The 12,771-nt window shown below is 32.0% G+C and overlaps 1 protein-coding gene across 1 annotated transcript; it reads right to left on the bottom strand.

Moving 5' to 3' along the window:
• Positions 1-4,575: 4,575 nt before the first annotated feature.
• On the bottom strand, positions 4,576-9,444 carry HELRODRAFT_75019 (hypothetical protein; the record flags this gene model as incomplete). Its single annotated transcript, XM_009014998.1, has 3 exons — positions 4,576-4,839; positions 8,723-8,829; positions 9,162-9,444. Coding segments are annotated over 3 exons (654 nt in total), but the record flags the coding sequence as incomplete, so codon positions are not given.
• Between the last annotated feature and the right edge of the window lie 3,327 nt (positions 9,445-12,771).

Genomic DNA, 12,771 nt, shown 5'->3' with positions numbered 1-12,771 from the left:
AATTAGTGTGACTACAAAAAATTGTTAATAATTCACCAAAGCACAGCCACCTTAACAAAATAATTCCGATAATTTTCTTGATTGTTTAATGTTTGAAATTATCAATGTTTGACAAAGGTTATTTATCGCATTGCGATCATGAAGTACCAGAAAAATTTAGAATTTAAATATATATAATGTCTTTAATTAAATTTGACAGTTTCGCGTTTCTTCCATGAAGAAAAAATTCAGTCTTTGTTTAATGTTGTTGAGTTGTAGTTGAAACCGCTTTTGATGATATTGTTCAAAACTCTTGAACCTCTGCATTTATTATGTGAAAAATTATGTTTACTAGTACCTCTGATATAAAAGTCATGCCAGTAAATATAGTGGGTTCTACCAGGCAGGTAGCTGTAGAGCCATTTCAACGGTTTAACTCGTATTGCGTACTGTTCTAACTTTCCCTAAAGAATAGTGTAATCGATACAGTCAAATGCTTTAGACAAGAACCAACGATTTAATTTTTCTGCTTTGCAGACACCTATTTTCTTTAACATTTCAACAAAAGCCAACTTTGTAGAATGTTTATTTCGAAAACCAAACTGGCTATTTGATAAAACATTATTTAATTCCGGTAAGTTTAAAATTGTTAAATTCATCAGTTTTTCCAATATCATTGAAAAACTTCGTAGTAGAGATATTGGTCAGATGGTTTCCACATCATTATTACCAGCTACATGCACATACATACGTATGAACATACAGCAGTTTTGATTTTCTGTTTTATTAATGTTTATACGCTTAATTTTCAGGTCAGAAACATGCATAATAGAAACACCCAGCCATCGGTTTAGCCAGCCCACCTACAAAACCATTCAACACATATATAGAGTATATACTATTCTATATATATAAATGAAGAAAATATAAATGAAGAAAATCTCGCATTGTTATTTTCGAAATCCCCGATTGGACGATTGGAGGGCCATGCCAAGATGATAATATAGAAACGCTGTTAGAGATTTTTGTGAATGAACTGAAGAGAATTGCAGACATAATAGCTCCAGAACACGTGGTTGAAAGTCGAGATGATTCGTTGACGCCGTGGTTTGATGTAGATTGTTCAAAGTCCAAGGCATACTGTAGAAAAATGGAAAGAAAGTACAGAAAGACTTTAAATCATCACGGTAGGGAGGTGTAGAAAAATGCTCTGCGATCAGAAAATATTTTATTCGCCCAAAAAAAAAATTTGTTTTTGAAAAAAATCATTTTTGAAAATAACAAAAATCCTAAAAAAATTTGGACTGTGGTAAATAAACTGTTGTGCAAAGAAAAAACTTCAAATCCATCTACCAATTTTGAAGCGAACGATTTTGCTACATTCTTTTATGACAAAATTAAAAATGTACGAGAATCGATGGTGTATGATGAGAAGTTTAATCATTCATCTGGCGTCTGCTGCTGCAGTTTCAGTTTTTCCTGTTTATGATGAAAGCGAAATTGTTGAATCAGTTTTGAACTCTCCATCTAAAACATGTTCACTGGATTGTGTTCCTTCACACTTTTTCAAAAAATATGTAGGATTGTTTTCAAAATATTTGACTGATTTTATAAACTTATGCTTACGTACTGGTGAGTTTCCGGCTATGTTAAAGCATGCTACAATTTCTCCTTTTTTGAAAAAGGAAAAATTAGACAATTCTGATCTTAATAATTATAGACCGGTTTCAAATGTGTCGTTCTTGTCAAAATTAATTGAAAGATTAGTTTCTAAGGAGCTTATAAAACACTTAGATAAAAACAATTTGTTACCGTATATCAGTCAGGTTATAGAAGACATCATTCTACCGAAACTGCTTTGTTGCATGTGTTATCCGAGTTTCATGAAAATATAAACAACAGTAAACCATCTCTTCTTGGATTCTTAAATATGAGTTCGGCATTTGACTGTGTCGACCATTGCATTCTTCTGAAACGTCTTAATAATAGATTTGGAATAACTGGCTCTGTCGAACAATGGTTTCGGTCGTACTTAACAAACAGAACTCAGCAGGTAATCTACAAGAATAAGAGCTCTTAGGTTCAAACGATAAGATTTGGTGTTCCACAGGGCTCGGTTTTCTGACCGATCTTGTTTATTCTTTACACCTCTGAAATTATTGAGGCGATCGGATTACATGGTTTGGAGTGTCATGCATTTGCAGATGATATTCAGCTTTTCGCCACAGAATCCTATAGCAACTTTCATCTTGCAGTTGATCGTTTTGTTAAATGTTTGGTCGAGATCGAGAAATGAATGGAAAATAATCGTCTTAAGCTCAATCAAAGTAAGACGCAATTCTTCTGATTGGAACTTGGCAACAGCTGTCTAGAATTAAAATTAATTCAGTTATCATTGAGGGCTCAAATATAAACTTCATTCCCAAAGCTACAAACTTGGGTGTCATTTTTGATTCTAGACTGGCAATGACTGAACATATCAAGTTTTTATCTGGTACTGCAACCCTACAATTGCGAAAATTAAAAATAATCCGCGAAAGCTTAACCAGAGATGTTATTCAAAGTTTAGTGCATTCGTTTATTCATTCTAGACTGGATTACTGTAACAGCCTATTTTATGGTTTGCCTGAAAAATCGTTATCTGTGCTTCAGTCAATTCAGAATCGGGCAGCTAAGATCGTGGTTGGTGCAAAAAAGTTTGACCATGTTACCCCGATATTCAGAGAACTGCACTGGTTGATGGTCAAAAAAAGAATTTTGTTCAAAATATCAACAATCATGTTCAAATGTATGAAGGGAATGGCGTCAGTTTATTTGAAAGAAATGCATGCACCGAAACAACTGTCTTTTAAAACTGTCTGCTTAAGGTCTGGTGATAGCAACTTGTTATGTGTGCCCCAAACCAACTTAAAAATGGCAGAGAGAAGTTTCTCAGTATGTGGACCAGCCGTTTGGAATAGTCTACCCGAAATGACAGAAAAACTGTTCATAAAATTATTGAAATCATTTTTGTTTTCATTATAAGATTTGGTTTATCGTAGCAATTCAACTGTTTTTTTTAGACAGTGCTTTTGAGAAACATTGTTTGTAATTAGCGCTATACAAATTTTCGAATAATAATAATATGCCATGCAATAACGTCACGAAACAGGTGCAGGGTATCAACCAACTCCTCTAGAGCCTCCCTCAGAACAAAACAATAAAAGATATAGTAAAATCATAGAAAAAAGAATTTAGGCATAGATAATATGGCATTACAATTTCGCAAGCAAGTTACGAAAATAGAAATTATCAAAAAAATTAAAAAAATGAGAAAGCAAAAGTATTTACATGCCAGGAAAAAATCATAACGGGAGCAAAGTTAAAATCAAAATAAGCAGGCAATGTGTTAAAGCAAAATAAAATAAAAATGAAATCAGCAAAATACTTTTTGTATGTTCTTTATTCTGTAGCTTTGACAAAGCAGAACTGCTTACATATTTTTCCACACTCCTAATTAAACCTTCGTGTCACAAAGGGTGGGTGTGTCCAATAATAATATGACAATAATATGAATACCCTGACAATAATATGTCCAACCACACGACGTACATACAAATACGCGCGAGCAACGCACGCATAGTATAATATTATTATTATTAGAGAACCTGTAGAGCGCCTTTTATAGTCACCCAAAGGCGCTCCATGATTTGTGCGAATCAATCCAAGAAGATATGAGTTTTCAATTCCTTACGAAACTGTTGAAGAGTCAATCCCGGCCGACGCAGGTGATGGGGCAAATTATTCCAGATCGAAGGACCAGCAACTGCAAAACTTCTATCAGCAACAGCTAACTTTGTTTTCGGCACCATATTATAAATAACCTTCCAGTTTTTTTATTATTCTTTAAAAATCAGGATCTGACAGACGCAGAAACTGTTACAGCATGCAAGGCAGTAGTACAAAATTAAACGAATAAATAAACGGAGAAAGAAAAAAAATGTTTAAACATGAAAAATAAAATAAAATAGAATAAAAAAAATAAATGATAATAATAAAATTAATAAATAAAAGAAAATAAAATAAATTGACAATAATATGAATTAATGACATAAAAACAGAAATGAATAGACTAGATGATGACTTAGTGAGGTGATCAATAAATAAAAACTAGTTGTGTGAATGATAAAGTTTTATTAAATAAAAACTAGTTGTGCAAATGATAAAGTTTTATTGAGTGTTTATGCTTGAGGTGTCTTGTGATGAGTCTTTTAAAACAGACAATATTCAAACCAGGCCATCGTGCAAAACAGCGCTAAATATGGCTTTTCTACCGACTTAGCCAACTCAGTAAATTATTGATAAATCGGTAAATTATCGGTACATCAGTTAGCTATTGGAACATTGGTGAATTATCAGTTTTTTGGTCTGGTAAATGATTCAGTACCGATGAAAAATTTTATTATCGATGTTGAAATAAGTATTACCCATGTTATTGATATTTTTGGTACTCGGTTCGGTAAAATGTATTCCAAACTAATATACATTACTATCGAATAAAAAATATTCATCGTTTAAAAGAAGTGAATGTATTTATACTAATTTATAAAATTAAAACTATATGTTTACGAACGATGAACGCAATTTGAAATTTACTTTAATTTTATTGTTGGCGTTCCTTAAGCAATTTTTGCTAAAAACTAACTCTTCAAGCGTTTCAGGACCTGACTGTCGGGCCATTGTTTTTTTAAGTTCGTCATATAATAGGTCCTTTTCAATTATTATTTTTTCTTTTTGCACTACTAGCTCAGTTTTCTTTATCAATCTCTTTTGGAGCCACTGCATCTTCAATATCATTTCGTATAAACTGGGATCACTTCCCTGCAAGTGATGGCAAATAATTATTTACAATAAAATAAAAAATTGAACACTTAATGAACATTTTATTTGAAATTTATTTTCATCTTTCCAAATTTAAATTGACTTCTAGCTAAAATTTTAGTATAACTATAAAGACTTTAGAGACCAAATTTTGATACCACTATAATTATTTAATGGTTAAAAAAGGTTAGGTCAATTACACTCTTCCAAACATCGTATATGAATATATGCTAAATGACGCATCACACACGAAGCACGTGAGAGGCGGGGATTTTTTTGTCATATTCAAACCTGGTTATTGCGAAACAGCACCAGGCGATCTTAACCATCACGCCGCCATATATTTGTTCAGATTAATTTGAATTTAGATTTATCAAAGTATACAATGTATATTTTACTTTGTATTTTACTATATATATGCAATTTTATTTACTATGTATGTGCAAAACATCTAAAAAAAGTTGTTAACACTTTATATTTTTTATTGTTAAAAATATTAAAAGCTTGTTTTATTTTTTAAAAATTTATTATTGAACAAATTTTTGCGAACACTCATTTAACAGAATATAAATTTTTGGAGAAATCGCTTTCGTCAAGATAACAAAATACGTTAAAGTTATACGTCAAATCGGAGTTAATTTTGTTTAAAATCAAAATAAGGTCATGTTTAACTGCATGATAAAACTGTATATAATAAATTCACTTTTTGAAAAAGTTAGAAAATGAAGTAGTTTTTTTAGTAAAAAATTGTGAACAGTCAAACTCAATGATACGAAATAAGTAGGTAGAAAGTAGGGATGCACCGAAGTTTGGCCCCGGCTCCGGCCAAAATCCGGCTTTTTTTTGAAATCCGGTCGAATCCGGCCCCGGCCGGATTTGGTGGCCGGATTTAGGGCCGGATTTAAGCGTCTATCAACTTTTAAAAATGTTATAAACAGAAAAAAAATTTTTATTGAATTCAATTAATTTTATGTCAATAAGTTAAAGGCTAAGCTAAAGGCATACATGACACATAATAACAACATCACTAATTGTGAGGTGATCTGGACAATTTTTTTTATGCTATAACATGGGTTATGCATAAATTATAAGCTGATCTTTGTGTAAAAGAACTTGTGCACGTGTATATACTATATATTGATAATTGCACATGAAGGATCATATAGCTACATTATATATATATATATATATATATATATATATATATATATATATATATTTATAATTTAAGAACATGGTAAGTTAAAGGTTAGGCTAGGTATACTAGGTATACATGACACATAATTACAACATCACTAATTGTGCGGTGAGCTGGACGGACAATTTTCTTTGTGCTATAACATGGATTATGCATAGATTATAAGCTGATCTTTGTGTAAAATAACTTGTGCACGTGCATACATGACACATAATATTAACATCACTAATTGTGAGATGAGCTGGACAATTTTCTTTATGGATTATGCATAAATTATAAGCTGATCTTTGTGTACAAAATTTGGCGTATCACAACTTATTCATATATTTGAATTAAATAACTATTTGCTTGGTGTTATGTGATTTTCTTGGTGTTATGTGATTATTTTTTCTAACGTATGTGAAATGGTAACTAAAATCCGGCCCTGGCTCCAGCCGGTTTTTTAATTTTAAATCCGGCCAAGTCCGGCTCCGGCCGGATTTGAAAAACTTGAATCCGGTGCATCTCTAGTAGAAAGGTTTGATTTACAACAGTATCAGTAAAAATATACATTGATACGTCGCAGACGTGATATTTATTTTTGCGAATTAGTATTTTGCTGGCTGGTAGTTTGGATTAAGATACATAAGAACCGTAAACCAACGATAATATTCGTCTTCAGTTTTCATTCACTAGACAAAATTTGTTGTTGCCGGCATTCGTCCTTTGTATCATCTAAACCAGAACGACGCAGGATTTCGGTAGATTTGATGTGGTCCTTCAGACTAATTCGTTGCATCCATCGGAGCATTTTCATATCGGTTCGGTGAAGTTGTTGTACCAGTTTGGTTGTGATTGACCATGTTTCTGCACCATATAACAACACCGGACGTATCACAGATTTATAAAGCCTTGATCGTAGTGATAGTGGGATGTCACGCCGCATCAATACAGAGGCAAGGAGATGCTATTTATTCCAGGCTGCATGTATGCGTGCTCGAACGGCAGCTTCAGCTGTTCCAGTACAATCCAAAACATCTCCTAGATATTAAAACGATGTGACTTTCTCTATCTTAATGGCTTCAAAAACATTGCTATTTCGAATTTGTTGTCGTGGATTGATGCTAACAGGACAAACAAAATTGGACACTTTAGATAAATTAGCAATTATTTTTGAACAACGTTTGTGACACCACTGGTTACACTGCTGACACAGTGCCATCGTCCAGAAGCTGTGGATTGGATGGGTTCACCAGTGTTCATTGCTTTGGTTTTGCTGATGTTGATTTTGAATCCATGATCGGCGAGTCTAATGTTCCAATCTTCAAACATCTGTGCTGCATTCTGCTCAGACGTGGCTGTTAAAACGATATCATCAGCATATATTTGATTCCAAATGTCACCAGTGCGTATCGGTTTTGTGATTTCTTCCATAACAGTTATAAATAACAGTGGACTGAGAATCGAGCCTTGGTGAACTCCAACGCTGATGTCAAATGCATCTGTGTTTCCAACTGTTCTACTGACAAGAGTCTTAGTATTCGTATACATTTCCATCACAAGTCGAACAAGATATTCTGGAATGAGTTGTCGACGTAGACTCCACCTGATTGCTTCACGGGGAACTCGATCAAATGCTTTTTCAAGGTCTACAAAAATGTGTGATAGTTTTTGATGCTTTGCGAGGTACTTCTCTTGCAGTTGCCGAAGGATGTGAATTGCATCAATTGTTGATTTTCCCGCTAGAAATTGCACGACGTTAATCTTCTTTCAATGATTTTCTCGACAATTTTCAGGGAGTGTTCTAACAGACGTATACCCCGATATAATGAACAGTTCAATGGATCACCTTTGCCTTTGTATAGTGGGACCGTCATGCTATAGTTCCATTCAGTCGGCATTGAGCAATTTCTCCAGATTTCACGGCAAATTTGTAGTAACGTTTGGATACCTGCAGTACCAGATGCTTTGATAATGTCATTTGTGAGTCCAGAGGGCCCTGCCGCCTTTCCATCCTTCATAGCTTTCAGAGCTTCTGTAAGCTCCTCTATCGGGATGTCTGGAATCGGACCTTTGTTGGATGGAGCGTCAAAGTTAACATTGATGGGATTTGTTTCATTTAACAGACGGTTGAATTATTCTCTCCACTGTAGCTTGATCTCATCTTATTCAAGAACCATCTCAAATGCCACATTCTCCGAGGCATTTGTTCAGACTTATGTTGTGACAGTTCGACAACCAGGTCTGCCACAAGGTGTCTATGTTGGGCGACATATGATTCGCCAGGTATTTTTGAATACAAGACATTTTTGAATAGCCTTCGGTGTTGTTGCTTGACAGCGAAGAAATCAATTTGCGTGGCTGATGTGTTCAGTAAACAAAACCCGTGACTTTCAACAAACTCAAGGATGCGGTTGCCATCTCCATTCCGTTCTCCATAGCTAAAACCGCCATGTACGTTGTACAGAACGTTGTACACTTATGACAATGTATATAAAATCCTAATATTCTAATAAATTCAAAAATTAAATAAAAAAGATTAAGCTGAAAAAAAACTAGTTCTAACTAAGTCAAGATGGAATAAGAAAATAGCAAAATAATAAAAAATGTTTGTTTTGGTGATATGTCAATAATAAAGAAATAGAATGAATGACATAAATAGAATGAATGTAATAAATGTCTAAATTAATAACAGCTTTAAATCACTTTGATTTTTCTCCACCTATGGATGTTTAACGGATTTTCCAACTCATCTTCTAAGACTTTACATCTAGTTCTGACTAAAAGATTTTCTTGCTGAATTCTAAATATTTCTCGCCTGGAGATGAAAGCATTTATAAATTCACCAAATTTAATTTTTTTCACATAAAACACAATGTGAGTATCTAAATATATATTTTAAAGTTTATCAACAGATGAACCGGATTTTGGTAAACACGAAGTTTTCAAGAGAAAAACTTTCTATTTATAAAACTATAATAAGGAAGTTGCTTTTAATAATTTCAAAAAACAATTTGCTTTTTTAAATAAATAGTTAAAATTCATTAAAATATTTTGTTAAATTTTATTGACGTAACGTTCAGTTACATTTTCATTATTTCATTCTCATTATTGAAATAAATATATTTTGTTATTTACATAAAACTGTCAACGAAATATCTAAAATATACCAGCCTTTTGTCTTCCATGGTCTCCAACCCTTTAGACATGTAAAGATTTGTACATCTCAGTTTGCGAACTTCCATTTTAAGTATGCGTATGTCTTCAAGTCTTCTATTATAAACAATTTGGCCTTTGTTCAACTTGTCTTCAAGCAGTTTCAACTTTTCATAAAGTAAGGCTATTTCATCATTTCGTCGTACAAGTTGACTTCCAATAATATTTTTATCAGATATAATCTTCAAATGGTAATGTAATTTTTCAGATATTAACGTGATGTATAAGATGAAAAATTCATTTGATATTTTCTGTTCAAGCTAAAACACAACTATTTATTGTACATAAAGATTGTCAGTCAGACGTTTTGGAAATGAATGTTGAAAATTACTTTTACTTACGTTGTAAACACGAATTTTCAAAAATACAGTGTATATAAGGCCTGGTTCGACCTAAGTTGGAGTACTGTGTTTAGCTTTGGAATCCAGATATGCAAAAGAACAGACAGACATATGCTTGGAAAATTTCAAAGAGGGTCGCGAAAATGATCAAAGAGTGTCACGGTATGTCGTTTGAAGACATATTGAAAGTTTGTAGTTTGACAACATAAGAAAAAAGATGGACAAGAGGAGATTTAATTAACGCATACAAATCATCACTGTGAAGGAGAATTTGGAATCAGTAAAGTTTTTTGAGCTTAAGATGAACAGAAAAGTAAGGGGGCATAAATATAAGATCTTTAAAAAAGCTCGGGATCAATAAACCAAATTTTTTCAGCAGTAGAGTTGTCAATGAAACAACGTCCTACCTCGGGGAACCGGGTCTCTGGACGCAAAACGAAGATTGAGTGATTGATTGATTAGTAGAGTTGTCAATGAATGGATCCAACAGGGTGATGAAATAATACGCGCAGAAACAACTAATAACTCAAGGCACTACATAAAGGTTTTTTAACATAGGGTTAATGGTTAAAAGGTTAAAGATTTCTCTCTCTCTTTTGCGTTTGCTTCAGAGGTTTCAACAACAAACACACACAGCGTATATGAATACGCGTGCAAACCACGCATCATACACATTGCATATGATAGGCGGGGATCTCTTTGTATTCGAACCCAGTCATTGCAATAGCAAGACCAGGCGCCTTTAACCATCGAGCCATAACGCCGATAGGGGCATTTGTCTTAATAAAAACATTGTTGGTCCATGACTGTGCAAGTTGGTAACGAATAAGTAAAAATTTGAGCTGACGAATAAAACATTATTTCGCTTAATTTAGCATACCACAGTATAGAGAGTCAATTTTTCCCTCTTAGTATAATTTACATCTTTATAACGCTTTGTTACATCTATGGAAATTCGGCCACAAAAAATAATAATTGTGTAACAATGCAAAAAATTGTAAACATAGATATAAGAACTAATACCAATTTTCTATATCTATGGATTGATTACCTACCTTCCAGTATTTTTTAAACGTAAATAAATAAAAACTAAAATGTTTTCGAAAATATCATATTTGATCATAAATATTGTTTTACATTTTTAAGGCAAAAATTTAAAAAAAATTTTGGGAGTCGAAAGCGGAATTCGGGAGCTGGGAAACTTGTAATAAAAAAGTTAGAGTAATTTTGGAAAAATACATATAAATTTTTAAACTAAAACTAAACATTTTAAACTACACGGTTGACTAACTGCATTTGAACATGAAAGTAAAGTTAATCAATTAATAACCCTTTGTCTTTCTTTTAAAAAACTCATGCTCTTTTGTTCAATTTGTTCAATTTCATCCAATAGTTTAATATTTTCTTGCTCCTTGTGTTTAATAACTAAGGATTGTTTTTTAACCACTTTTCGCAATTTTATATTCAAATCCTGTACCAAAAAATATAACAAAAATAACAAAATATAAAACAACAATGAAATTAATCGGTAAGATTTAAATTAAAAAAAAATAATAAAATAAAAAAACAAAACATAAAAGAGATGAAAAAATTAGAGAACAAAAATTGTTAAAATAAAAAATTTATTATTACTTTGTAATTTTCAATATTTTTTATTAACTGTTGATTCCCATGACGTTCTTTCAGCAGAGCAGCATCCTTGTAAGATGTTTGCTCTCGAAGTTGATCAACCTGATGAGTTGTCAACTGGCTTTGCTGCTTCATTTCATAAGCTTCAGCCTTTAAGCAAAACGAACGATTATAAATTTATATCCAAAAATTGATGTAAATATTTGGTTGCATTATGTGTAAATTTCAAAAGTCAACTATTGGAAAAAATCATCATTATGGAAAATAAAGTATAATAGATTTCATGAAACGTGCGGTCTATAACTTTCAGTGTATATTAGACTCATAGATAGAATAACATATATAGAAAATTCCTTATTGTCGTTACTTACGCTCTGTAAAAATAATCCGTAACAACTTTAGAATCTTTGAAAAAAATAAATATTATTCATTTGAAATTTTTGTAATATACGTTTTTTTATTTTAATGTATTATGTTTTTTGTTTTTTCATACATTCTTATTAACGTTAAAATAATTTCAGAAGTTATATTTTATAAATGTCGTAAAAACAATTACAGTTTATTATCTTGTACAAAGTATACAGTTAAAATTTAAGCGCTTGATTATCTATGCCATTAAACCTGGAAATAAAAACATTTTTTATAGCACTAATTGCCATTGGATTCATTTTATGTTTGCATTGAAAACTTTATCCAGAAAAATTTATATTTGTATGCTTTAACAAATTCAAATATACTAAAGAGATTCAACTGCTATTTAGTGGCAAACAAGCAAGAAAAATTGTCTCAAGTAACGTTTTTCTCCAATTTTTGCAAATCATGCATCAATCCAGAACACCGCTGTAAGCTTGGTTTTTTTCATGTCAATTTATATAGTTCATAAATGTATATTTGTTGTTTTCCAACAATAATTGGTGTTACTATCACATATAATCCAAAATTAAATGCCATCATACCTTGATGTAGAAGTTAGTATTGCCTAAATAACGGTTACACATAATCCACACTTGAACGTTTCTTTTTTCAAACTGGAATTACGCAACTCAAAAACTTCTCTTATGAGTTGCAATTTGTCTGGACTTTCTGAGCGAGTAAGCCTAATCGAATTTTATTACTCTAAAAATATGTTGAAGCCTATTTCTGGACATTATCTAAAACAATATAACAATATATAAAACTCCCATAAAACTCTCGCAGTCTAGCGCAGAGTTCAAGTGACTCCCGTGGTAATTGGCGCTAAAATTTTATCAAAATTGCATCAATTATGGTTTCCTTCCAGCCTATATATATATATATATATATATATATATATATTGAACTTTGATGCGAATTAGGTGTCAGGTTTCTTTATTGGCTGATCATCTTCTTTGGTCTCCTTTTCTTCATCATATATATATATATATATATATATATATATATATATATATATATATATATATATATATATATACATTTACAATATTCTATAAATTCTACCGAATGTTTGGCGTTAATATGTTTGTAGTTCGTTTTTTCGATTTTTCTCACTAAAGTTTTTTGGTGAACGTTTAGTTTATTAAATTCAAAATA

This window comes from Helobdella robusta (genome assembly GCF_000326865.2).
Source record: "Helobdella robusta unplaced genomic scaffold HELROscaffold_15, whole genome shotgun sequence".
Classification (NCBI taxonomy): domain Eukaryota; kingdom Metazoa; phylum Annelida; class Clitellata; order Rhynchobdellida; family Glossiphoniidae; genus Helobdella; species Helobdella robusta.
This window is presented reverse-complemented; position numbering and strand designations above follow the sequence as displayed.